We start from the raw sequence: 27,810 nt of genomic DNA on the forward strand, positions 1-27,810 counted from the left end.
CTTCTTAATGTAGAGACCCTTTAACATAGTCCCTCATACCCCCAACCATAAAATTATCTTCGTTGCTACTTCATAACTGTAATTTTGCTACTGTCATGAATCATAACGTAAATACGTTTGGATGTATAAGTTTGTCAACAGGGTCACCACCCACGGGTGGAGAACCGCTGTCTTTGATGATGCAGGGAAGAAGGGTCCCTGCTGGTGCCTCCGCACCCAGAACTGCCTCATTAAAACAAAGTTTTCTCTTTCCGCAACCTCCATTCGAATGTTATTAAGGATGCTCTCGGGCCAAAAAACACAGCTGAGGGTGACTTCCCAAAGCCCAGACCCCCACCGCTCCTGTTCACATCAAGAAAAGAAGGCAATTAACGGCCAGGGACCCATGTCAAAGTGGGTAGACCGCAGAGCAGTTGATAAGAAGGAAAGCTTCAGGAACTGTGACCAGCAGTCATGTGTTACACCTAGAGGGTCTGAGGTCAGAGTCCATTGAGCTCTCTAAAGAGAACTGAGTGCATGGGAAGTTCACATAGGCAGAACACTGTTGTTGCTGGAGTGACCTAAAAGTAATCAGTGGCCTGCGGCTCTCAGAGGGATGAGAGGGTGTAAAATGCACTGTTGCTCATATATGCACATATACACGCTGAAGTGTTCACATACACACATATTCATCATACTCTTGTGCATACACATATGCACACGCATGCATTCACATACTTGTGTATATACCTGTGTATGCACCATGTATTCACACCTAGGCATGTGCACATGTACACACACACACACAGTCACGTCCATACATGCCACCATTACACGTCTGCCTCAATGAAACCAAAATACAATCTGTCAGGGTTTTTCAAAGGTTTTTCTTTACTTGGAAAAGAAAATGCTGTGTCTGGCCACTGCTGAGGGTCAAGATAGTTGGAGAAACCCCAGAGATTGATGGGGTCTGGTTGAGACTTTCTTCTTCCGGGGAACCGGCTCGGCAGCAGTAGCTCTCAGTAGTGACAATCTGGAGATGCAAAAGCAGGGTGGTTGGTAAAGACACCAAGGAGCCATGAGCCCTGTCGTCCCAGACAGGTTCTGAGCAAAGATGAAATGGGACAGGAATGATGGGCCTGTTCTCCCCAAACCGTTAGAAATTCCCCAAGGGAGCTGTTGACCAGTCTGGGTGGCCATAGAACAAACCACTGGCGTGGGAGGGGGAAGGGGGATGGCTCAATCAGTAAAGCGCCTGTTGTCTGAACCCGAGGGTCTGAGTTGGGATCCCCAGAACCCACAGGTGTTCTGGGCATGTCTTTAACACTAGTGTTGGGAGCAGGTTGGAGCAGAGCTCACTGGCCGGCCAGTCTACCCAACTGGTGTACTCTCCATTCAGTGAGAGACCTTGTCTCAAAAAACTATGGTGGAGAAGGACAAGGGGAAGCATCCGATGTCAAAAAGAGAGGTGTACACACACAGGCACACACAGAGTATACACACACACACACACACACACGCACACGCACACGCACACGCACACACAAATGAGGGACCCTCAGCAGGTGGGAGTTAGTAGGAATGGCTCCTGCCAGGTCCCAGGCAGGCCCCACCTGCAACCATTACCTTCCACAGACTGTGGGAAGAAACACCAGGGCACTTCAAAGATCTGGTCAGAAAAGCAGCATTGTCGACTGGCACAGTCCTCAGGGCTGATGCCCGGGTACCCACAATCCCTGCGGGCCGACACCTCCATGACACACTGCTCCGAGGCTGGTTGTGGGGAAGGGCAACATACAATGCTCTGTCAAGCTGGACACTTGCTGAGGGCCACCAGTTCTACCTTCTTAGGGACATTGAATTTGCCATCTCTGGGTGTCCCAAAGAGCTCCTTGAGGTGGCGTCTCTCAGGATAGGAATACCTAGGGACTGGTTGTCCTCCTCCAGGGAAGGCACAAATGTAGGGAGGTGATTACAGGTGAGAACACATGCAGAACTGAGACCTCGGGAAAACCATGTTAACCTCTCTGAACTCAGGATTGGGCTCTAGGAAATATGGGCAGCCCACTGTACCGTGTCCGGAAGCTTGAAGGGACCTTGGATATGGCCACCAACCTACCTGGTTTTCCTTCAGAGCATGTTGGACACTAGAGAGGAGATTTCTTACCATAAGTGTGCCCCAATTGCAAAGTCCATGCCTGTGGTGAACTCACACACAGCTGGCCTTCTTGTGCATACTGTATTCACAGTTTGCCCTGGCTTGAAACCCATTCCCGTAAAAGCTGCCGGCAGCCTCGTCACCCATCTGAATGTCTGAAGTCTGTTTGCAGGGGTCGCAATACCATGTTATCGGATGCCTCCACTTCCCTTCCCACACAGCTTTGGAAGTTACATTTTTAAGCACAGACAAATGTGGATCCGGGTTATGGGATGGAGCTCGGGGTGAGAGTGGGGGAAGAGAAGAGCCATTTAAGGCTTCCTTCTTGTTAGCCGGAGCTAGCTCTAGCTCAGTGAGGCTTCCAAGTACCTGTTGTAGACCTTGCTCAGGGCCAAGTCCTAAGCCAACAGCCAACAAAGAGGGACCTGGCTCTCCAAAGCTTACCTTGGTTTGGAAGTGGGTGGAAACACCAGGGGACCCCACCGATGCTAGAGTCGAAGCAGCATCCAAGATCAAAGCACTGCTCACTCGTGATGCCAGGGAAGCCGCAGTTCTTTCTATTGTCGGGTGTCAGCCTGGAGCACCGACAAGGGGCTGTGGATAGATCCATCGTCATGATCAACCCTGCCTGGTGTGTCAGATGCTTGTCCCAACCTGCCCTGGGGGGGCTTAGGGACCTTCTAAAATGTCATTGTCCAAGTGAGTGACATGAGGTCTTATTTTGCCCATGTTAGAACTGTCTGGCTTCCTCCTGGGGAAACCGGGGGTTTCTATTGAAACCATTTCATTTGTTAAGAAAAGAAGAAAGAAGCCGGGCGGTGGCGGCGCACGCCTTTAATCCCAGCACTCTGGGAGGCAGAAGCAGGTGGATTTCTGAGTTCGAGGCTATCCTGGTCTACAGAGTGAGTTCCAGGACAGCCAGGGCTACACAGAGAAACCCTGTCTCAAAAAAAAAAACAAAAACAAAAAAAAAAAACAAAACAAAAAACAAAAAACAAAACAAACAAAAAAGAAAGAAAGAAAGAAAGAAAGAAAGAAAGAAAGAAAGAGAGAGAGAGAGAGAGAGAAAGAAAGAGCGAGAGAAAGAAAGAGAAAAGAGGGACAGGAACGAGGAAGGTAACACAAATCTTCTATAAAGAAGGTGACCCCGTGGACCTATGCACAAGTCAAGGTCATAAGACAGGCCCAAGGCTGCAGACCCTCCTGTCCTCCTAACCAGGCTGACACCCATAGACACAGCCCTTCCGAATAAGAGATTATGGGAAGCTTCGCGTAGCAGCACCCAGACTGCAGGTGCTGACTAGCTCCTTGCAAGCTATCACCCTGCCTTTATCCTTTGAGGGAGCATAGAAAGAAACCCACCTAGTACAGGTAACAGACGGACCACAGCCCATCACTGTCCAGGACTCAGGCAGATCCCACCTCTTACCTGCTGGGTCCCCCATGGACTTTTACTTACAAGGTTTCTCACTCTCCACCAGGGCATGCAGCCCCAAGACAAGGACCACTGCCAGGAGGGGGGCACCTCGAGGTTGCATGTCTGCTTCCGCTGGACCTGGGCGCCGTGCAGAATGCCCAGCTGCCACCAGCTGGTGTTTTATTGGCTTCTGTATGTTTGCTCAACGGACCTGATAACTGTCCCCTACCGGTGGCCCCAAGCCCTCCTGGATCCTTTGTGAAAAAAAAAAAAAAAAAAAAAAAAGCTGATGTGGCTCCAAGTGGAAGCCCGGAGGAGGTGGGACAAACCCCTCCAGTCACCTGCTGGGTCGGGCCTGGGCAGGGTCATGCCAGTTTGCTGACTGGGGAATGGGCCACGTGTGCAGCTGGGGCTGGGCACCCAGAGGGTCACACCCAGGAAGGGATTAGCCAGTGTGGTGACACTCTGGATAAGGTTCATGGGGTTTTTTGTTTTGTTTTGGTTTGGTTTGGTTTTTCTGGTTTTAGTTTTAAATATTTGGAGTGAGAGGATGGGGAAACAAAAAGCCCAGAGGCGGGAGGTCATTCCATCCAGGAGCCTCTCCGGGGGAGGGGGAGCATCTCCTAGGACTGTGGGAGGCAGCACCAGGGAACCCAGTCTGCATCCCAGATGCAGGGCACACCCTACCTCAAGGTTCCCTGCCAGCCTCAAGGACTGTTGTACAAAGAGACCAGTCCGCAGGGCCTAAGGGAGCTGTGGGGGCAGGCTGCTTTCATTGTCCCTGAAGATGGGCACTCGTTCTCCCATGGGGATACTTCGCATGGCTGGACCATGCCTAGCGCTGAGATGCCCACCACGAGATGCCCTCGAGAGGGGATCTGTAAATTGGGACACTGGGAACAGAACCCAGAGGATCAGGACAACTAACTCAGAAGAGAAATGTCAGAGTAGAGAAGGAGAGGGACTCTGTGTGTGTGTGTGTGAGTGTGAGTGTGTGTGTGTGTGTGTGTGTGTGTGTGAGAGAGAGAGAGAGAGAGAGAGAGAGAGAGAGAGAGAGAGAGTGTCTGTCTGTCTGTCTGTCTGTCTGTCTGTGTGTATGTGTTCTTTGGGGCTGAAGGAATCTGCCCAGCTGTGGGTGAAAGGCTGCAGAGTCCATGACTCAGATACAGAATCTGAAAGCCTTGGCCGTATCCTCAGGCTCTAGCGAGCAGACCTAAATCCTCGATCCTGGATCCTTGCAAACCCAGCAGGGGTCTACTTCTCTGTAGCACATCCCAGCGGCCCTTCATCACTGTGCTTATTGGGTGTTGTTGTTGTTGTTGTTGTTGTTGTTGTTGTTGTCAGCTCGACACAAGCCAGGGTCATCTGGCAAGAGATAGTTCTGGGTTGTATAAGAAAACAGGCTGAGCAAGCCATGGGGGAAAAGCCAGGAAGCAGCTTTTCTCCATGGTCTCTGCCTCAGTTCCTGCCTTCAGGTTCCTGCTTGGAGGGCGGGCCTATCTGACGTCCCTCAGTGACTGACTGATAGGGATGTGGTCGATGAATGATCCCTTATCTTCTTTTCTTTTCTTTTCTTTTTTCTTTTCTTTTCTTTTTTCTTTTCTTTTCTTTTTTGTCTTTTCTTTCCTTCCTTCCTTCCTTCCCTCCCTTCTTTCTTTCTTTCTTTCTTTCTTTCTTCCTTCCTTCCTTCCTTCCTTCCTTCCTTCCTTCCTTCCTTCCTTCCTTTCTTTCTTTCTTTCTTTCTTTCTTTCTTTCTTTTAGTTTTTTTCGAGACAGGATTTCTCTGTGTAGCCCTGCCGGTCCTGGAACTCACTCTGTAGACCAGGCTGGCCTCGAAACTCAGAAATCCGCCTGCCTCTGCCTCCCAAGTGCTGGGATTAAAGGTGAGCACCACCACCGCCCGGCAGAATAATCCCTTTTCTGTCCAAGTTCCTTTTTTTCTAGTGGGGGCAGCCAACCAAGATGACAGGCTTGCCATAACCCATTATCTTGAATGTTCTCATCCCTCCCTCCTCTCTGGCCCACATCCCAACCTAACTACCCCTGCCCCATCAGGGGTTCCACCAAAGCCACCTGTCCCCTGAAGAGGCATTTATCTTGCTCTGCTGCTCCTTTTGAGCATTACCCCCTCCCTCTCCCCTGTACAAGCCTATGCTCCGATGAACAGGCTAGCCACATTCTGAGCACCTCACCCCGCCCCATTCCATCTGAGGTCGAGGGTACCGCACAACAGACAGCCACATCTGTGGACCCAGACTGTGGGCCCATCATGGAGGCTCAGGACAATCTCAAAGCTACAGTTTCCACTTCATAGGAAAGCTGGTGGGTACTGTGGGATGCAGGCTCTGCACTGTGCCACGTCTATTGCGCCTGCCTCACTGGGGTCCACAGACCCATCTCTGGTGTCAAGGACTCAGTCCCAAGGTCATTGGCCCAAATCTTGGTACCAGCATAAATGGCTTCTGCACTCCAAGCACGTCACATCCAGACTCATGGCTGCCTGGCTCTGTATCTTCTCCTAAACTCTAGGAAGTTCCTCTTCTCCTCTCACTCAGAATCTGAACCCTCCACAGACAAAACACAGGTGTCTTTTCCATTCAGTACATTCTCGCTTCTAGCACTTTCTCTGTGGCTTACCACAGCAGCCGCTCCGAAAATCCTAACCCTCGACTCCACAGCAGCTCAGCTCTCCTTGTCTGTGCCTCTTCTCCTCCAGCCTGACTTCCACAGGGCTCACATCACCCCCACTACAACACCAGGAGCACCCGGCTGCCTCCTACCTCCGGATTCACAACAGCATCGGGGCTTGCATGTGCAAGTCTTGCGCTGCTGCTTCTGCGCATGCTCTCAGACCAGCCGTGGCTTCGTGATGTGATTTTTTTTTTCATGTTTATGCTCCACCCACCACCCCCAGTCCCCCTCACGCCTTGGGGGAGATGGTATTCATTCAGGCAAACCAGAGCTCCTTGGGTACTAGCCAGGCGTCTTTATCTGAGCACACAGAAAGGGGTCCAGACCGCTCTCTCCTGTAGGAGACTCTAAAGCCCTGTCAAATGACAGGGATCCATTAGAGAGAAACAAGGCAGAGGGAGAAACAAGAACCAGGCCCAGAACCTGGGTAGCTGTGTGGGAGAAGGAAGAAAATGAAGCCGCAGACCATAAATGTGAGTCCCTTGAGTTCCTAATCAAATCCTTCACTGCCTTGACTTGAAGGCCAGACAATTCGGATATTGAGGAAGGGATGGTTGCCAGGGGGCTGAGCATGCATGGAAACAGCTGCATAAGGCTTGTAGGACCAAACTCCAGAGACAGTGTGAACCCAGAGGTAGGAGGCAGCCAGATGCTACTGGTTTTGTAGTGGTTCTTAGAGGCTGGAAATCACGCGGACTCTATCTTGCCTAAGGAAGAAGGCTATGAGGGACCCAAGGATGGGTCACAGACACAGAGGTACATAGGAACAGGCCGATGGTTTCCAGAGCAGAGGTGCCCCAGGCCCAATCTAGCAGAACTTCAAAGCAGGTCTTGAAAGAATCAAGTCATTCTGCAAGTAAATTAGCTGCCCCGAGTTACTTTGCTATGGTCACCGGGACAAAGGACCACAGACCCTGTCTTTGATAGCAGGTGTGGGTTTTTTCCAGCTTCAGGAGGCTGAGAGCTTTAGATCAAGGTATCAGCAGAGGCAAGCTCCACCTAAGGCCCTGCTCAGCAGGAAGAAGGCATCCTCTTCCTGTGACCTCACAGGGCTGCCCCTCTGGATTCCTGGCATCTCTAATAAGGGCACCAACATACAGGATAATTGACACAGCTTTAACTTAGCCCCCACAACATCCCATCTCTACATATAATCACACCCTGGGATCTTAGAAGCGAGGGGACCGAGTTCAACCAGGCTTGTTCTGACTGACAAAAGCTCAGGAAGAAAACAAAGTACAGGTACACAACACAGCAACTGTGTACTCTGCATGTGGGTTATTTTTCTCATGTCTGTGGCCAATAAAAGCAACTTAAGAAAGAGGGAAAATTTATTCTTTTGTGCGGGTCCTGGATGCATATTTTTTTCAAATTAATATTTTTTAAGCAGGACTCTTTTTTTTTTTTTTTGGCTCAGAGTTTCAGAAATATTTCACTCCATCACAGCAAGGCAGGATTGGCAGCATGGCTCCGTCATATTGGGAATGTGGGTAGAACTCCTCACATGGTGATCTGAGAACTTGGGACAGAACTAGAAAGGGGCTTAATTTTCAAAGCCCACTCCTAGCAGCCCACCTCTGCCAGCTAGGTCACATGTCCCAAAGGCTTTGTGCCCCATAAAACAATAAGAGCTTGGGACCAAGCGTTCAGACACTTGGGCCCATGAAGGGCATTCCAGACTTAAGCCACAACATTATATCCCACCTCTGGCCTCTGACACATCCATGGCCGCCACATAGTGCAAAATGCATTCAGTCTAACTCCAAATGTCCCCAGACTCTTAGGGGTCCCAACACTGTCAAAAAGTCTAAAGCATCTACTGAGACTCGAGGTCAGTCTGTAGTTTGAACCTCTGAAAAATCAAAACATTACATACTTCCAATCTGTGATGCTACAGACTCAACTCTTCTGTGCTGAAGTGCAGAAAGTGATATAGTAAAGAAAAATTGGTCCAATAAAGAAACCCGAACACTAAAACAATAAATCGGACAGCTCTACACCTGGCACCAAGGACACATGGGGTCATCGCTGGGGTTCTAACAGGCTTGGAGAGTCCCTTCAATAGCCCTACCACTTAGAGCACACATAGGCCCTCCCTTGGCCAGTTCTGCTCAGTACCTGTCTCCTCGGTAGACATTCCACATCACCAACATCTCCACTGCAACATAAGATTCTCACTGGAGCAGATCGTCCATGGTCCCATGATTCTTACGCACCGTACTTATAAAAGCACTCGCCAAGTGGTTGATCTGCTGCCAAATCGTGTCCCTTGGACCACTGCTACCCTGGCCCCCAGTGCCTGCTGGGTGGAACCTGTGGACTGTTTCCTGAGTGGCTCTGTTTGAGCAGCTGGCCCTAGTAAATCTCTTCTGTCAGCTCCTCTCTTTACAGTGATTCTTCTTTCTTTTCTTCTTCTTTTTTTTTTTTTTTCTTGGATTTGGTTTTTTTGAGACAGGGTTTCTCTGTATAGCCCTGGCTGTCCTGGAACTCACTTTGTAGACCAGGCTGGCCTCGAACTCAGAAATCCGCCTGCCTCTGCCTCCCAGAGTGCTGGGATTACAGGGGTGCGCCGCCACCACCACCACCACCCGGCTCGTGATTCTTCTTTCTAAAGGAAATCTTTCAAATGAATTTGCAATTTTACACTCTTTAGCATTTGAAGGGTAGGATTCTGCCTGTCCCTTTGGTCAGCTTCTCTATTGCTCCATTGGAGGGTTTTTGGAGCAGCACTAAACTTGACAATTAGATGCTTCCCTCCCCACCAGCCTTGTTTTGTGCACAACTTTAAATAATGATTGCATTCCTTTCCTTACCAAATTTCACATTGTTCTTATCTTTTTGCTTTGCTTTTTGCTCTGGATTCTCACCACATGTTTGGGTAAAAGCAGCAGTGACAGCCATACAATAGCCTGAATGTTATCCTGTCTTGAAATTTCCTCCACCAAAGAAAATTAGTCCACACTATTGGATTCTGATTTGTGAGATTGTTTGGGATGTGGGCAGAATGTGTCCAAATTCTTTGGCAGAATTGAACACAAATGGCCTCTAGTTTGACTCCAGATAAGGTTTGTTCTTCTCTCTTTTTTTAAAGATTTATTTATTTTTATTTATATGAGTACACTGCAGCTGTCTTCAGATACACACTAGAAGAGTGCATCGGATCCTATTACAGATGGTTGTGAACTACCATGTGGGAATTGAACACAGGACCTCTGACAGAGCAGGCAACACTCTTAACCACTGAGCCATCTCTCCAGCCCTCATCTCAACTCTTAAGAGCATGTCTTTGCTGCTGTCACTTCTATCTATACACAGGGGTTTTGAATTCCAGCCAGGACATCCCATTAATTTCTGTCTATGGCATTCTAGGATTTGTCTAACCTCATCTACAAATCCCTCTTCTGTTCCCAGCCAAGTGACAAAGGTTAGGACCCACGCGAGGTCAGGTATAATCAGAACATGTGTCTCCATTGTAAGTCTTTTGTGTTAATTTTTCTCCTGCAGTGATAAAATATTAACAGAAACAACTCCAGAAAGTAAATGTTCATTTTGGCTCACAGTTTGAGAAAGGGTTCACAGTCTACAATAACAGAGAAGGCAGGCATGGCAGAGTGACTCCCTGGATATGAGTGTGTGACAGAATTCTTCATATGGCATCCAGACCAGGAATCAAAGGGATTGGACCAGAATAAAAGGTGGTATTCCCTCACAGTCTCTCCTAGTCGCCTACCACTACCATGTAGGCATTATCCCATATATGTTCTACAACTTCCAAAACAAGATGTTGATTAAGTGTCCAAATAGTTGAGCCTGAGCAGGCAGGGAATGGGGCATTTCAGACTCAAGCCATGACAACATGTAACACAAAAATCAAAATCTACTATACCGATAACAAAGCAAGAAAAACACATCTAACAACCTTTCGAAAGGCTGGTGGGTAGAAACTTCAGAAAGGGAAAATCAGACCAGGAAATGTGTCTTAGTCAGGGTTTCTATTCCTGTACAAACATCATGACTAAGAATCAAGTTGGGGAGGAAAGGGTTTCTTCAGCTTACACTTCTGCATTGCTGTTCATCACAAAAGGAGATCAGGACTGGAACTCAAGCAGGTCAGGAAGCAGGAGCTGATGCAGAGGCCATGGAGGGATATATCTTACTGGCTTGCTTCCCCTGGCTTGCTCAGCCTGCTCTCTTATAGAACCCAAGACTACCAGCCCAAAGGTGGTACCACCCACAGGGGGCCCTCCTCACTTGATCACTAACTGAGAAAATGCCTCACAGCTGGATCTCATGGAGGCACTTCCCCAACTGAAACTCCCTTCTCTGTGATAACTCCAGCCTGTGTCAAGTTGACACACAAAACTAGCCAGTACAAAATGGCAATAATATAAAGAACCCCAGCAAGGAAAGAGGGGAGAAATGCAAAAATGCAAATTCTAGAAATGAAAAAAAATGCATCTGAAATGGGCTATTTGTTGTATAGTTTTAGACAGTGGATAAAGCAGAAGCAGCTGGTTTGCTGAAAGCCAGTGTGATGTTAACCGTCTGAGCCACCAGGAGTAAAGGGCTGGACAGGATTTCTATGACTTCTGAGATAATATCGGACAGTGTCACATAACCAGAGCACTGGTGGGAGGGAAAAGAAAAATCTTGTTTATGAATATTTGGAGAAAAATTGGTCAACATTTTAATTAATGCAACTGGAGGTACAAAGACACAAACCCCAGAAACTCAAATAAGTGTAAGGAAGATAAACTTTTGAAAGAGAGAGAGAATGAGAGAAAGAGAAAGAGAAAGAAAGAAAGAAAAAGAAAGAAAGAAAAGAAAGAATTAGAGAGAAAGAAAGAAAAAGAGAGAGAGAGAAAGAAAGAAAGAAAGAAAGAAAGAAAGAAAGAAAGAAAGAAAGAAAGAAAGAAAGAAAGAAAGGCAATCACTGTACTAGAAAACATTAAGAAAATTGTCAAAGAGGCTGAAGACCCATTACATAAATGTCTGGCATTTTTCTGAAGCAATGGAACCACATATTTAAAGAGTTGGGCCAAGTTGTGCACTATACCCTGTGGAAACATCCCTCAAAATCGTCTTTAGATGTACAGTAGAAGTTGCTGTTTGAAAATCTATCCTCCAAGGAACTTCCCAGGGAATCCAGGCTGAAGTTTCTCCCTGTGCCCCTCAGAGCCCTTCTCCTACCCCTCGGGCTGGGTTGGCTCAGCTACCTGCTAGATTCTCTGTTAGCTTCCAACATACAGCTTAATCCAGTCTGTGCATTTTCTCACTTGTCTTGTATCTTGTGGGGAGCCAGACCAACCCAAGGCCTTCTCAGAGGGCCTAGTGAAAGGACAAAGGGACTTTTTAGTCCCTGTAGTCTTTAATTTCTTTATTTCTTCCTTGACCAAGTTATCACTGAGAAGAGCATTGTTCAGCTTTTACCCACACACCTATGGTCACTTGATCTGTATCCGTGTGTAGGAGGGGATTTGGCTAGGCCAGTCTATAGCTGCAGCCAACATCTCAGAAGAGTCAAGGTTGCAGCTACAGAGGGACCCAACTCTTCCCCTTGCCTTGTGGTTATCAGTCCCAAGGCAGCTGTGTCTGGGGTATCCTGTGATGTCTTTGCCTACGCTATCTGATTTAGCTCTCTTTTGGCCACCCCATCACCAATAGTATACACGATGCTGTTCTTACTAATTAACTTGATTGTCATACATCATCAGCTTACGCAAGGCCTCCCGGTCCCAGCTAATGCTTTTGTCTTCATTCTCTCTTGTCTTCTTTCTGGTCCTCTCACTTAATACCTTGCTGATCAGGACCCTTATTCCTGTGGGTTCAGGCCAGTACGTTAGAGACGTGCTATGCTGCTGCAACAATATACCTGGTAAAAGCAGGTTAAAGAAGGCAGTGCTTGTTTGGCTCATGGTTTCAGGCCTTGTATATGAAGAACTCCCCCACGACCCCACCCCAGCCCATCCCGGCTTAAGTCCTAAAACCAATAGATGGTGTAGAAGGATTCCATGAATCCCAGTTGGATTTGGGAGCTTTGAGTAACCCAGACACAAGTTCCTCTTCCTCCTGCTCACAGGTAAGGCACTTCTCCTCAGAGGATCAGTCACCTCTCCCTGCTTATCCAGGAGTAGCCAGCTGTGTGTCTCCAGCCTGCTGCCCACCCACAGAACTGCTTCAAGACATTAAACCAGTCCCTATACAGAAACACTGCCGTCACACCTTGATACGGCAAGGCCTGGATCTCATTCACACTAGGCTGAGTGCCTCCTCATGTGGCTGTGTGTGTGTGTGTGTGTGTATGTGTGTGTGTATATGTGTGTGTGTGTGTGTGTGTGGCGTGTGTGTGGCTTGTGTGTGCTAGCCTCAGGCTGTCATTCTCCTGTGAGTCACAAACTTCTTGTTCACAGTCATACCTTTAGGTGAAAGGTGTTTGACCATCCTTGTAACTCTAGGAAAGGGTCCCTCCCTCTCTAGAGAGTCTTACAGTCTTATCTTTGTACTATCTCCAAGGAAGTTTGTAGAGTTGATAACCTGGAGAGGTAGATAAGATGTCTCTCCCAGAGCAAAGGATCGCTATGGGCAGGGTTCCTCCTATAACACAATGGTTGTGCATGGGGCTGGAGGGGGGGGGAGTGTACCCTCTGAGCCTGTCCTGTCTTCATAGGGAAGTGGTTTCAGAACCAAAGTAACTTTCTAAGTGTCATGCTATTTGTGCTGCTTGTTCCACACAAAGAATATCAAACCCTTTAGCTCAGGGACAGCCAGGCTTCTACCAGCGCTCCCGAGCCTCAGGTCATGCAGACATCAACTCACTGTCTTGTGGGCTTGCAAGTCGCATAAACTATTGGCCCTTCTCAGAGTGAATGGAGTCACCACCTGAGGAGGTTCAGGTGTGCCCTTGCAAGCTCTCTACTAACTCAGATGAGGTTCATACGTCTCCCGGCACATGCATAGAATATAATATCTTTGCCTAACTGAAACTGTTTGCTGCGCAGAAAAACCCAGCTTGGTGTTAAGCATTGAGAAAAAAAGAGATTAAACAAACCACGTTCCATCCCTTCCCTGGCCACAATCTGCCTGAAGGCCTTCAAAACCTTCCAGGAAACTCCATGGCTGGCCCTCGCCGGGTGATATCTTCCTCCTTATCTTATGTTTCCCACCAGGCTCCTGAGAAGTAAATAGTTCAACACGTGGCCCCTCTCCACCTCCACATGGTCAAGGATGTTTTCTTAAGTTAGCATTATCATTCTCCAATGTTACAAATGACCCTGCAAACACGATCCAAAGCCACAACTTGACTCAAGCCCTAGTTCCTGCTCTGGCCCTTGGTTCGACACTGACTAGAAGCAGCCCAGAATTATATAGGGTGTTATCTAGATGTGTTGGTCTGCACCAGAAGACCAACCAAAGGCACAACCCACACAGTGTGATGTAGCACCAGGGATAGAAGAGGTTGACATCTCTCTTCTCGAGACAAAGTGCCTGGAAGGGAAGACCAGATCATTAACTATGAGATACTGTCTCGAGGGCCAGAATGGAGACTTAAGTTAGTGGCCCAAGTTAGAACACGAGCCATGTTCTCAACTTTGCCTTGAGGGTAAGGATATCTGGTCATCACCAGGACCCACAGAGCACGGGGTTTCTATTCTGCATGTTAGGTGGAATACAGGTGACCCTAACTCCACCTCAGTGGATCCCAGGTGTGAGGTCGCCACAGGCAAAGCAGAACTGTGACCCTTTCCATTTCCCCTCCCTCTCTCCTTCTCTCTCTTCCTCCCTCCTTCCCTCCTTACTTCTGTCCCCAACTCCTTGGTGCTGGGGGTTGAATCTAGGGCCATCCATGTACTAAGCAAGCACTCTATCACTGATCCTACCCTTCGCTTACGTTTTGTGTTTTATTTTGAAACAAGTTCTCAACAAGTTGCTTGGTCTGGCCTTGAACTCACTCTGAGGCCCATGCAGGACTTGGGCGCATGATCCCCACACCTGAACTTGCAGAACAGTAGTTAACTACTGACCTGGACCACTAGGCCCACCCCTTTCCACCATTTCTGTCTTGGTGACTCCTTCCCTCTCCTTGTCATATGACACAGCTTAGAGATTACCAACTGCCTTGCCATCCACAAGGACCATGTCTTAGGAGACTCGCTCGCCTCTGGGTACCTGCTCTCTACACCAGGTGCCCCTTCAGTTCTACAGACTTTCTGTTTATACCAGTTTCAAAGCACAGCCAACTTTTGGAGACCAGGACTTAAGGGCTGCAAGTCACTATGTTTCCTAGGATAGCCTTAAACTCATGATCCTCCTGCCTCAGCCTCCCAACTAGCTGTGATTGCCAGTTTGAACCACCAGGTCCTTCATGTCACAAGCTGAAGTCCAAGCCTGGTGCCTTCAAGTGTCTCCTTCTCATTCATTGTGTTGTTTCCAACTCGATTCAATCACAAAACTGTCCCCCGTGCCATAAGCAGTTTCCCGTATATGACTGTGCTAAAAGATGTCAAGAAAACTAAACAAGTTATTGGCCTTTGATTAAGGTCAAGGGTCTGGGTCTGAGCTCATTCCGCCATGGTGCTCAGTTTGGCCAGCACCCATTGATGGCGTTTTATTTTGAACCGATCTTGGTTTTTATAAAGTCCCAGATTCTGAGACTTCACACACTGAGAGATGGCAAGCTTAGTCCCTAGATCTGATTCATAAGCCTTGAGTTTCTCGAGAAGTAGGGGACAGAAGCCAAAAAGGCTGACGGGTGGAGGGTGCAGGGTGGAGGCCTGCCCACAAAGGATGGGTGGGTCCCGGGATCGATCAGACTGCGGAGATTAATGACTGGGTGATGTGGTCATTGCACAACACGCTATTAGCTTCCATCGTTCATAGCTTAAACAGCGCCCATGGTAGTTAATTGCCGTTCGAAATCAGAACCCTGTTTTGGCATCCCTGAGGAGGTGGCCTGTGTACACAGCCACGCCACTGAGGGGTGTGCCCCTGAATACGCCGCCAACGGAACTCTGCCTTCAGAAACGAGTCACTGCATTTGAAAGAATGACTGTGATCCTGGTTTTCTTTTAAATGTACGGGAAGTGGGACAGGGTGCTTTAATTAAACAGACAGCACAGCAGTGGTCCTGGCAGGGTGGAAGTTACTTCTCCCTCCAGAAGAGCTAATTCATACTCCTCCGACAGGACAAGGAGCCCAAAGAGCAATTTTGCTGAGATGGGATTTTAGAATAACAACCATCCCCAGGGCTTTGCATCAATGTGTATATTTATGCCAGTAATATGCATAGTCACAGAGCACCCTTGGGTTCTCTAAGTGTTAAAGAAAATAAACTGGGGCTGGAAAGCTGGGTGGGCAGTAAAGAATGCTTACTTCTCTGGCAGGAGATCCAGATCCAATTCCCAGGACCCAAAGGAGAGAGCTCATAACTGCCTCTTACTCTAGCTACCTCCTCAGGCCCCTATACACAAGTCACACACACACATGTGCACACACAATTTAGAAAAGAGAGTGTTTATATTACTCATGGCTTGCACTAAATTTTAAAAGCTTTCAAGAACGTACACATGCACACACACACACTTAGAAAAAGAAAAAAGTGTTTATATGGCACACAACAATTTATAAAAAAAAAAAAGTTAACATTTTTTTGTGGTTTGCACTGAATTTAAAAAGCTGTCAAGTGTGTACACACAAAATTGTGTAGAAAAAGGAGGGAAAGCATTTATATTATCCATGGCTTGCACTACATGTAAAAGGCTATCAAGAGTATATTCATCCCTCAGACAGGATACTGGCCTGCATCGAGGTATTAACGGCATCCTTCAATGCCGTTTGTAAATGGAATGGGAAATTCAAAAGCAAAATCCAAGCACTGTTTCTTGGGAGTGGGGAACCTCTTGTCAGTAATGGAAGGAGGACCCCACTTGCCATAGATCTCTACAAGCCGGCAGATCAGATAAGCAGGATACAGCCAGTGCATTACAGCTCTGTAATGAAGGGTGGTATCGAGCATGTAGAATCCTAAGGAGTCGGTGCCCAAGGCCATTGGCTGCTCAGATTGTAGTGCGATTGTACCCTTCAGAGGAGTGATGGGTCTTGAGTTAGCTTCAGCTGCCTTTTCTGCGCAGGCTCAATAATCAGGAAGAAACCCCTGAAGGCTTCACCACCATCCACCACACCCGTGTACCACCAAACCAGACCCTTCGGCTGGTTGGGCACAGGATGCAAAGTGGCACACTGATCTTGTGGCGGAGGCACTTGCCGTTTCAATCCCAGCACTTGGGAGGCAGAATCAGGTGGATCTCTGAGTTTATGGCCAGCCTGGTCTACAGAGCCAGCCAGGGCTACACAGAGAAACCCTGCCCCCCAAACCAAAACCAAACAAAAAATCCCCATCTATCTTTAGTCACCTTGATCTGTCAGGTACACTGGCCATGTGACTAGCCAAATCTGCTCACCTCAGGGGGTGCCCTTGCTGCTAACCAGAACTGGACCACAGTATCATCGAACTATGAAGGAAGATACAGTCCTTAGGAGTGTGCTGGGTTCTAGTAGAAATCCTAACACACAGTGGTTTACGTTCTAGAAACACTAGAATTAACACAAAGTCTATGAATGGGATGTGGGGAGATTGAGTCAGCAGCTCAGAGGTATCAGGGCTCTAGCTCTGGGCTCTTCTTTATTATCAGAGAATGGCTGTCTGCAACACATAACACCATTGAAGCCAAAGGCTAACCTTGGGGGGCCATCCAGGAAGCCAGAAGATACTCTTCCTTTAACCAGAAAGATTGACAAGTTCCTTCTCCATACCTGTACTGGCTGGTTTTATGTATCAACTTGACACAGGCTTGAGTTATCACGGAGAAAGGAGCTTCTGTTGGGGACGTGCCTCCATGAGATCTAGCTGTGGGGCATTTTCTCAATTAGTGATCAAGGGGGGAGGGCCCCTTGTGGGTGGTGCCATCCCTGGGCTGATAGTCAGGGTTTGTGCAGGAATACAAACCCTGACTAAGACAATAATCTTCATGCAGATGCCCCCTTGGATGAGGCCCACCTCTGGTTGGGAGGGTTTGGGAAGGGAGAACGTTTCCTCATCCTTTATGAGTAAAAGTCTTGTGAGAGAGAAGGAGAGGTGTGGGAGGGGCAGTACCCAGGAACATGGCAGCAGCAAGATGTCAAGAGATACCCCCATCTTGCCACTGAGGAATTTCTAGGAGAACATAGCATGAGGCACACCTGCTAGCTGGATCCCAGAGGACACTGGGGCTGTCACTTCATGTGTGGCTCAGCCAAACGTGGGACACAGGGGCATGATGTAGACCCTCAGATCTTGGTCCCAAGACTGTGGCCTGAGGAAGCTGTGTAGATTATTCCCAATCTGAGGTTTATGGGGTCCTACCAAACACAGTTCGCCTCTCACCAACAGCAGGAGCTGTAGCAGTTGAATAGGAATGTCCCCCTTTTGGGTTATTTGAACACTTGGTTTCTTGTTAGTGTCAGTCTTTGGGGAGGCTTAGGATGTGTATATGGCCTCAGAGGATAGAGCATGTCTCCAGTTTGCTCTCCCTGTTTTTACCCTTGCATGGTGGGAGCTCCTAACACCTATGCCTTGAGCCTATGCCTCCCTGCTATGGTGCATTCATTCCTCTGAAAGTGTAAGCCCAATAAATGTTTCCTTCTATAAATTGCCTTACAGCAACAACAACAAAAGAAGTAATTGTTAACTTGACAGGATTTAGAATCATCTCGGAAACAAATCTCTGGGCAGGCCCATAAAGAAGTTTCTAGATTAGGTTAACTGATGTGGGGAAGACCTACTATGGTGGTTTGAATATGCTTGGTCCATGGGAAGTGACACTATTAGGAGGCATGGTCTTGTTAGAGTAGGCGTGACCTTATTGGAGTGGGTGTGGCCTTGTTGAAGGAGGTTTGTCTTTGTTGGAATATGTGTGGCTTTGTTGGAGGAAGTGTGTCACTGTGTAGGTAGGCTTTGAGGGCTCCTCGTGCACAAACTCTGTCAAGGGCAGAAGAGTCTGTCTTCTGGCTGCCTTCAGATCAAGATGTAGAACTCTTGGATCCTCCAGCACCATGTTAGCCTGTGTGCAGCCATGCCTCCTGCCATGATGATAATGGACTGAACTTCTGAACCTAGAAGCCAGCCCCAATTAAATGCTGTCCCTAATAAGAGTTGCCTTGATCACAGTGATACTTAGCAGCAATAAAAAACAAACTAATTCTCCAGGCTAGTCGTGGACTGTATAAAAAGGAGAATGCTTTAAGAACTCTTTCCTTCTGGTCAAGAAGAACTTAAGCATGAGAAGGACCTGAAGCAGACCTGAGATACCAGCAGCCTGATTTCAAGGTGGGCCTCAAGGAGGCCTCAGGGGCAACAGAGAAAAGTTGGGTGTCACAGCACACGGTGGACATGACCACCCAGAGATCCACCGCTTTCAACACGAGCTGAATTCAAATGCCAAGGGGCTTCCTTACGGACTGTGAGCCAACCTGATAGGGAATTGTTAACCTAATTACACCATGGCAAAATCACAGACAGAGGGAAAACCGTGAGTTTGGTTGACAGACTGTGGAACTCATGGATGGGCTTTGGGAAGTTCAATAAAGACCAGAGTGTGTCTCTTCAGAGGCTGTTGTGCCCATTGGTTATCTGTGTGAAAATGACCGATAACTCTTTTTTTGTAAAATAAATAAAGTAAATAAATAAATTTAGAGGATATATCAAACTCCAGTTTCACAGAAATGAAACATTATTCATTAGTTGAATCTGAGAAGACCAGCTTGCAAGTATTGCATGCACACACCTATGCATGCTTGTACATGCCCATGCACACGCTCATACATACTGGCTTGTGCCCACCCATGCACACAAACAAATACACACACACACACACCCCTATATCATGGATGTGTTATCGTAAACACCAGCTCTTCCTGGTCCTATCCCTCCTATGATGATTTTTTTTTCCATTTAATGGTCACAAAATTATAGCAAAGTATAATGACAGCATAAAGGACATTCCTCACTTACTTGAGAGTGAATGGGTCTGATGCTCAACACCCCTTAAACCCTCTGATCACCCCCAAGAAAGGCACATGCCACGGCAAAGCAAGCATGTAAGTCAGGAAAACAGTATCACTGCCTTTCACACACGGTGCTTGGATGCTGTGGTGGTTTTAGAGAGGAAGGCCACCACAGGCTCAAATGTTTGAATGATTGGTCACCAGTTGGTGGAACTTCTTGGGAAGGATTAGAAGGTGTGGCCTTGTTGGAGAAGGAGTGTCACTGGGGATGGGCTTTGAGGAACCACAAACCAGGCCCTGCCTCACTCTCTCTTCCTACTGCCTGGAGATCAAGGCATAAAATTCTCAGCTACTGTTCTAGCACCATGTCTGCTTCCCACTGTGATGATAATGGACTAACCCTCTAGGAACTATAAGCAAGCCCTCAATTAAAGGCTTTCTTTTATAAAAGGAAGAAGGGAAGGAGAGAGAGAGAGCTGGGTGAGCAGTCACACACAGCTCTCTGTGCTTCCTGACAGCAGCTGCAATGTGACCCCCTCAGGCTCCCACCCCTGTGCTTTCCCCCACAATGATGTACTGTGTCCCCTTCAACTGTGAGCCAAAGCAAGCCTCTCCTTCCTTAAGTGACTTTTCTTGGGTATTTTCTTAAAGCAATGAGATAAATAACTAATGCAGACTGTATGATTAGATAGTCTCCAGACATACTGGAGCGGTACAGGGTATCCCTCTGACCCTTACAGCACATGCATGGCACAGAATATAAAATTGTAAGGTGAAATCTCAGGGTTGTTTTGATTTGCATTTCCCTAATGATTAATGATGTTGAGCATTTTTTTTTTTAAGATGCTTCTCAGCCATCCAAAGTTCTTCAGGTGAAAATTCTTTGTTTAGCTCTGTACCCCATTTTTAATAGGGTTATTTGGTTTACTGGGGTCTAACTTCTTGAGTTCTTTGTATATATTGGATATTAGCCCTCTGTGGAATGTAGGGTTGGTGAAGATCTTTTCCCAATTTGTTGGTTGCCAATTTGTCCTTTTGATGGGGTCCTTTGCCTTATAGAAACTTTGTAATTTTATGAGGTCCCATTTGTCAATTCTTGATCTTAGAGCACATGCTATTGGTGTTCTGTTCAGGAACTTTCCCCCTGTACCAATGTCCTCAAGGGTCTTCCCCAGTTTCTTTTCTATTAGCTTCAGTGTGTCTGGCTTTATGTGAAAATCCTTGATCCATTTGGAGTTGAGCTTAGTACAAGGAGATAAGGATGGATCAATTTGCATTCTTCTGTGCCGGGAGCCATCCTCACTTAGAACTCAATGCCAAGAATTCTCCATACCAGGAGCCATCCCCACCTGGCTCTCAATGCCAGGAGACCTCGATATCAGGAGTCATTCTCACTTAGATCTCCATGCCAGGAACTTTTCCTACGTAAATCTCAAAACCCCCTCCTTTTGACGTTCATCTGTAGATAGATTACTGTAGCAACCCCTTTCTACTTCACCGCCTCATGACCCCCCTTTTATCATGCCAACATTCCAACAGCAATAACTAGCTTTACCAGAAATTATGAGAAACTGTTTCTTAGAAATGATGCCAACCCCCTGAGATTGTTCCCCCCTTTACCCCTCCCAAACCTTGTATGCTTCCCTTTATATTGACTTGTCTGGAAATTAAAGTTTGACAGCTTGATCAGAACTAGACAGGCTGTCCAGCCTCTCTCTCTTGTGTCTTGTCGCCCCATCGCCTTTCCTCTAGGTGGCTTAAAGGAACCCTGTTGACTGTCCTGCGGGTCGGGACACTTCTGCATGCTGACCTCCAGTTGAACCAGCATCATTTGTTGAAAAGGCTATCTTTTTCCACTGGATGCTTTCAGTCAGGATCCATGAGCTCTGTTTCTGTGTAGGTGCAGACCTATTTTCTTGCTGTCATTTCCTAAAAGATGCAGTAGCGCCATGATTAAGGTCTGTACTTCCATGGTTGCTGGTACTTTGAGTAGGGAATGATTTCAACCAGGTAGCAGGACTAGGTTGGTTGTGTGCAGGTTACCACACCGTTCCATCGAGGGTATTGAGTTCACAGACTTTGTCATCCTTGGAAGTTCCTACAGCCTGCCTCCTAGGGACACTGAGGGACAGATGCGTGTGCTTGTTGTGGGGAACAGGCTCTGACTGTCACAAGTGCTTATCTTTCTGGGGGGGATTTTCTCCCAGATGCTCTCATTTCTCCATACCTCATCCTCAAGTCTGACTACCACAAAAAGAGAGGGACCCAAGGGTCCCAGCCTCCCTTATTCCTACTGAGCACCACGCACATAAACACCTAGGGGTCATATGACAAGAGGGATCTAGATGCCCTGGCTTGCTTAGTTGATCTCCCTGGAGCAGGGCTGGTTGGCCCCAAGAGACCATTTTCCTCACCCCATGAAAGCTCTTGCAGCAGGTGGCACCTGTGATTCCTGTCTGAAAGATGTCCCTCATCTGTTGTGGCCACACCAGGCTGGCAGTGGTGGTGGCAGCTCCAGACCACCCTGTGTCTCTTTATTTGGGCTATGCTGCAACTAAGGTGAAGAGGAGACTTTGAACCTTTGCTTTCTTGTTTGTTTGTTTGTTTTTTTCCAGTTCATTCATTTGCCCTGGGCGGGTTTAACCACAGGACCACACACACTGTCTTTTTATTGTTAACTCATTCCAACACTGTGGACTTGACTCCTAAGGAGATTTCTGTTAGGGGCAGTGAAGGCTTTAGTGGAGCTGTCCCAGCAGGAGTGAAGGTGTTGCAAAGGGACAACGGTGCCCTTTCATTTGGTTATCAGATTGAGACATACACCCCAAGAAATTACGAGTCCTCCGGGGACCTCGTGTTGGGGAAGGAAAGGCAGAAGCATTGTCCCAGCAAAGGGAGGAACTTGTCTCCATGGGAGAGATTTACAACTTGCTGGAGAGACTGGAGCTGAGGCGAGGTGATAGACAGGACCAGATTTGACCAGATTGCTTAGCTGTGCTTGCTTCTTGCCTTGTGTTTAAACTTAAACTCAGTGTCAGGACCCCAAAGGTGGTGCAGGAATGGAGGGACACTGGACCTCCTTGTTCCCTTCCTAGTGTGGCCACATTAAATGCATCTCCTTTTGTGTGCTTTTCATCATTTGTCTTTAATGGTCCTCCCATTGACAATAACACTAGCATCATTGGGAGATGAATCTCAGCTCTTGGTCAGTCCGTGCTCCCCTGGGTGTCAGAGGAGCACTCATGGCGCAGTTGGTGCCATGGTCCTAGCTTGTGCTAGAAGCCTGTGGGGCTCCTCAGAGTGACTCTGAGACTCCTGTCCTTGCTCTCAACATCAATGACAACAACAAAACTACATCAGCTGTAGGATATATCACCCTCACAGCTACCCACTCCCCACCCTGCCTCAGACAGCTCCAGCTAAGGGTTGATTTGTGACAAGGTGTCAGTAACCAAAACACTGCCCTTGACTATCAGGGAAAAGAAAATGGTTGGTATTAAAAAAAAAAAAAAAAAGAATGACGAACACAGAATAACATTCATATCTTTTTTAATTCTTAGGCCAAATTTGAAGACTAAAAGTCTGAGGGGTTGAACTGTATCACCAGACCAGATCCAGCCACAGAACAGGCATGTATATAGCAGGTGGGCCAGGTCACTCCAGTGCCCAGGTCAGGGGTGCCAAGTCTTGATGTAACCAGTTCTCTCAGATGGACCTTAGAAAGGACATTCTTCTAAAGAGAGAAGAACAGACAAAGGGTGAGAGACCAGACGACCTCCATCTTGGGTTCAGGCTCCATCTTAGAGAACCTGACCTAATGCTGAACTCAAGTTAACCAACAAGCCTGCACCTAGCACTAGTTTCCAGGCCACTCCCTGACAACCACCAATGAGGAGGAAAGCAAAAGTTGTTTATGGTTGGGCTCCCAGCCCTGGCTAATCATTTTAAAGAGCAACAAAGTCCATAATAGCCCTCCCCCCACAAGGTGCATGCCAGGCTGGGGACCCCCTGGCTTGTTTGCTTGCCTCTATAAATGCTTGCTTGCGACTGAGCTTGGGGTTTCACCCTCCCGTCCTGCTGCATCAGTGACGGTGGTGAGCCCAAGCTTGTTGGGCTTGAATAAAGACCCTGGTGCAGTTGCATCGGAATTGGCTCCTCGGTGGTCTTTGGGGGTTTTGTACAACAGGGGTATGTATGAGAATAAGTGTTGTCTTTCTCTTTAAATGATTGCAGGAAGCTTTGGCTCAAAGTACCAATGGGAAAATTCTTTGCAAAGCACAAACTCTCAGGACTGGCAAAATGGCTCCGTTGGCAAAGTGCCTGCCTTGCAAGCTTAGAGGACCCTGAGTTCAAATCCCCAGCTCCACACAAGAAGTGGTACAGTGGAGATGAGGACAGGAGGGCCCCTGCGGCTTGCTGGCCAGCTAGCCTATCTGCTCATCCCAGTGAGTGACTCAAAAAAGAAGGTGGGTGGCTCCTGAGTAATGAGACGTGATGGTGACATCGGGCCTCCACACACATGTGTTCACGTGTGCACATGCATCTGCATGCACACAACCACTTACACACATGCACCCTGGCTTATCCCTTGCCAGCCCCTCACTGCTCCAGTAAGCATTCCCAAGGATGTATCTTAGATTCAGTCAAATGGCCAAATAAACCGAGCCCCTTCCTTGCCAGACTTTCAGCCCTGACGCTTCACCCCAAGACCTGGATTCACCTATGTTGCAGGAATCCAGGGACCACCAGATGGGTAAAGACCAGCCAGTGACACCAACTGGCCCCACAGTCACATGTGGTTCTTCCTACTAACTAACTCCTCATCCCCTCGTGTGCTGAGAGGTGACCGTACCTTCTTGCTGGCTCTCGATGGCCTGAGGTTGGAAGCACCACGGGAATCCCCGGATGCTGTCATCAAAACAGCAACCTCTCTCCTTGCATTGTTGGGCAGTGACACCAGGGAAGCCACAATTTATCCTCTCTCGGGGGGTCACGGTACACGTTTCTAAAGTGAGGACAAAAAGCAGAGGTGAGTCGTGAGCCACATTCCTGAGGTTGTCACACTGCGTCCTTCTATGAGGAAACAAGACACCGCTTGCAGGGAAGCCAGGTTCGACCACACAAGGGGATACTGTTCTCTTTTGTTGATGCAGAAAGCCTGACACTCTGAGACAGTTCCAGGGCCCCAGCTTCCACAGCTGCATCTGCTAGGTGATATACTGTTTGCTCATCGTTAGCTTCAGCGTCTGGTCAGTAAACTCTGCTCACCCAATAAATAAATACTTAGCAAGCAGAATATGTGCTGGCTGGGTGGAGGTACTGACTTGGCAAAAGCCAAGGACATTCTGCCCAGTGACGAATGAAACACAGAGGGCGAAAACAGGGGTCTTACTTAACATCCCACTTCTTTTGTTCTTCCAGGACGCTGGTGACCATTCCTGAGGATGTATCTTTGTTTCAGATATGACAGACAGCTAAGTAAAAGGGAACCCCTTGCCAGACTCTCAGGCTTAACTCTCCACCCCTGACCCTGAATTCAGAGGCTAACAGAGCCGTAAAGGACAAGAACCACACAGTACAATCATCCCACAGTGTGGTGCTTATGTTTGGGGCCTGGCGGGAGCCCTGGAATCAGGCTGAGGACTTTAAAACTGAAGGGAGGAAAGAGCTCCGTAAGGAGGGGGCTGAGCATTTACAATAGGTGTCCCAAGAACCTATCAGGGTCCAGAGGCCTGTGGGCTCATCAGGGACTGTCCCCAGGGCTCTTTCCTTGTGTGAAGATCTGAAACATTCTTGAAGAGCAGACTGACTCTTTCAAGATAAGATCGGGGGCTGTCATCTCCTCACTGCTGGCCTCTGAGGGGTGCTGGCCTCTAATATAAAGCTAAGGTGACACTGGCCATAGCACAGGGCAATCATGGGTCACAAGGAGCCCTTTAAGGTGTGGAGAATCAGCAGCCAGGAGAGGAAGCAATGTCGCTGCTCTCCTGTGGCCTCCAACTCCCTTCCCCAGCCCGACTTCAAAGATCTCTGTCCTGCCTGCACCTCTGTGGTCACCTGAGGAAGTTATTGAAAGCGAGTTCCCTTCAGGAGAGGCTCAGGCAGCCATCATACTCTGTGGGATATGTCTAGGTATCTACAGATATATCTCTATGGAAACAAGGCCAAGGACACCATGTGACCCAGAAACGGGTTGAGCCCTGGTCCAGGGAATGGGGCAGAGAAAAGCAAGGAGATTGCATGGTGGCTGGAACTGGAGGTGGGTGGGTGGGGGCTGGAGAGAGCTCAGAGTAGCTGGTGGATGTACCCCATTCCCTTCACCTTCTACTCCAAAGCTATTTATTTCCTTGTCCTCCATCACAGGCTGGGACAGAGGGGCCTAGGGAGTTATAAGGTACCTTTCTCCTCCCTGCTCTCCCAACTACCTCTTCTCACTCAAGAGGCATCGAAGATTCTGGAAGGTAACTATTCTCTAATGCTCCTTAGCTTAGAAACTTCCCAGTTCTCTTTTCCTTAACACTGTGTCTGAGAAGCAAGCTCTTCACCAGCCAGGGAAAGCTCAGCTCGCACACAGCCACTGCGTGTGCCTTTTGTTGACACCCACCAGGCAGAAGCTCTTCCCATTCTACAGGCAAAGCAGCTGAGACAAGGTCATAGGTCACAAGGCTCTCCACCCCAAGGAGGGATGAGGGCTATGTAGATAGATAACACAGGGTTGTAGGAGGGGTTTGGCTCCCAGAACTGGGTGTATCCTAAGGGTCCAGGATCTGGAGGAATCCCTTGAAGGCCCAGTCCCAGCACAAGGACTTGGACAGGGCTGCCTGCCAGGGAGAGGCTGGCTGGATGTCACATCTAGAAACAAGGCTCTAAGATCAGTGTAAATGTTCACATCAACAAGTGAAGACAGAGCTCAGCTATGGAAGCTTCAGTCTCCCTGCATCCTGATAGGTCCTGGGGCTCCACCCACTGCTCCATCTAACCCAGTTCTTGTGTTCTTGTAAACGGTGACAGCCTTCAAGGCTGCGTAGGGAAAGGCTAAAACTAAGCACCAAGTTGCAGTAGCCTCTGGGGCCTGGTGTCTGTCAGCTGTGGCCAGAAGGAAACAAGAGGGTTTGCCTTACCTTCCTTGTCCTGGGCAAGGCTGCTGAGGGCCAGCATGAGGACCACAGCGAGGACACAGATCACCTTGTGCTCCATGGCAGCTTCCCGGGAAGACCACGAGTGATGGATGGGCTTCTGCCTGAGTTCTTGACTTTATACCACCAGTCTATTTGCTTAGAGGGAGCGAGCATTTGCCAAAGGAGGGTCCACGCTGAGTAAGATTACAAGGTGTTTCTGAGACACAGTCACGGGCTGAGAGTGCGCTGATAGGGAAGGCTGGTCCCTCTCCTAAGATACACTGGGTAACCTGTGTATCTCCCCTGACATGACCTTGATCCATGGTTTGCTTGGTCAGAGCTGACTCATAGCAAGAGACCACAGAAAGGGCCTGTTGCATTAGCAGTGTTCAACACGTGATCAGAAGCTGGGGAGTCCCCATCTGCTGGCCCTGACCTTCCAAAGTGGGCATGTGCTTTGTGTCATCAACCTGGAGGATCTGGTTCACCCGGTGGCAGGATGTGTGTGGCTCGACAAGTTGACAGGGAAAAATAATGGGTCCCCTGCTGGCGTGCTCCTCTCTTCGGCTGGGATGAACCTGTAGGGTGTATCTTTCCAGCATTCACTGCATCCTTACACATGCCTATGTGACCAACGCACTCTTCCGTCCTTTACTGAGGAAACATACTCATTGGGAGGCTGCCCCACTGACAGCTCGGGGCCCTGAAAACCTGCAAGTGCTCAGAGTCCTCGTCGAGGTCTATACATGCATCTTGACTAGCTCACCTAAGCGATTCTTTCTTTATTTTTCTATTTGAGACGAGACCAGGCACATTCTGGGTGCTGTGGCCATAGACTATTTGCAGTGGGGTCCTTTTAGGAAAGAAAAAGGAAAAGGAAAGGAAAACCAATCGTGTGCAAGAGTCAAGTGGAAAACATATACAGTGGGCTCACTCTGCCTGGCACCTGCTCCCTGCCTGCTCCCTGTCCTCCAGCCTCTGCCTCAATGTCCCCAAAAGGCATTCTGCCTCCTGTGTCATAGTCTCTGCATCCAGCGCTCTGACTCACCCTCCACCTCTGCCTTCATTATTGATCTCACGATCTATCGCACGCAGTCACTCCATGTATCTGCTCATTGTTTATAGCCCTCACCTAGACTGCAAGGTTCGTGAGAGCAGAACCTTTGTTTTGTTCTGGGAGTGGCCCAGCTCCAAGACCACACAGCTTAAATGGGCATCAGCAGTACCTGTGAACACCTGAATGAATGAATGAAAGAATGAGCCACAGCAGAAGTGCTTTTCCTTTGGTGATAGATCAAGGGTCCTGCATGCTAGCCTGGAAGAGAGCATTACTAAGTAAACCCCAGAGGTCCTTGAGGACATGGATCAGAGTAGACGTATCACCCTTTTTCTCCCTCATACGAGAGGGC

At 48.2% G+C, this 27,810-nt stretch overlaps 2 protein-coding genes across 2 annotated transcripts; both read right to left on the reverse strand.

Moving 5' to 3' along the window:
- Positions 1 to 998: 998 nt before the first annotated feature.
- Tff2 (trefoil factor 2) lies at positions 999 to 3,675 on the reverse strand. The gene is made up of 4 exons (XM_052164436.1): positions 3,597 to 3,675; positions 2,582 to 2,731; positions 1,606 to 1,752; positions 999 to 1,012 (listed from the first exon to the last, which is right to left on the reverse strand). The coding sequence occupies exons 1-4, from the start codon at positions 3,673 to 3,675 to the stop codon at positions 999 to 1,001; spliced, it is 390 nt and encodes a 129-aa protein (XP_052020396.1).
- Positions 3,676 to 4,851: 1,176 nt separating this feature from the next.
- Positions 4,852 to 26,480, reverse strand: Tff1 (trefoil factor 1). The gene is made up of 3 exons (XM_052164437.1): positions 26,405 to 26,480; positions 24,136 to 24,288; positions 4,852 to 4,919 (listed from the first exon to the last, which is right to left on the reverse strand). The coding sequence occupies exons 1-3, from the start codon at positions 26,478 to 26,480 to the stop codon at positions 4,852 to 4,854; spliced, it is 297 nt and encodes a 98-aa protein (XP_052020397.1).
- Between the last annotated feature and the right edge of the window lie 1,330 nt (positions 26,481 to 27,810).

The sequence above is a fragment of the Apodemus sylvaticus genome, chromosome 19 (genome assembly GCF_947179515.1).
Source record: "Apodemus sylvaticus chromosome 19, mApoSyl1.1, whole genome shotgun sequence".
In the NCBI taxonomy this organism is placed as follows: Eukaryota; Metazoa; Chordata; class Mammalia; order Rodentia; family Muridae; genus Apodemus; species Apodemus sylvaticus.

What these genes read in the sequence shown, in the direction of transcription:
- Tff2 (XM_052164436.1), bottom strand. Translation starts at nt 3,675, where the DNA reads ATGCAACCTCGAGGTGCCCCCCTCCTGGCAGTGGTCCTTGTCTTGGGG. An exon ending in GGTGGAGAGTGAGAAACCTT is followed by an intron (nt 2,732 to 3,596) that starts GTAAGTAAAAGT and finishes ATCTATCCACAG; the next exon opens with CCCCTTGTCGGTGCTCCAGG. An exon ending in CCACCCACTTCCAAACCAAG is followed by an intron (nt 1,753 to 2,581) that starts GTAAGCTTTGGA and finishes CCCCACAACCAG; the next exon opens with CCTCGGAGCAGTGTGTCATG.
- Tff1 (XM_052164437.1), bottom strand. Translation starts at nt 26,480, where the DNA reads ATGGAGCACAAGGTGATCTGTGTCCTCGCTGTGGTCCTCATGCTGGCC. An exon ending in CCTTGCCCAGGACAAGGAAG is followed by an intron (nt 24,289 to 26,404) that starts GTAAGGCAAACC and finishes TCCTCACTTTAG; the next exon opens with AAACGTGTACCGTGACCCCC. An exon ending in CATCGAGAGCCAGCAAGAAG is followed by an intron (nt 4,920 to 24,135) that starts GTACGGTCACCT and finishes ATCTCTTGCCAG; the next exon opens with ATGACCCTGGCTTGTGTCGA.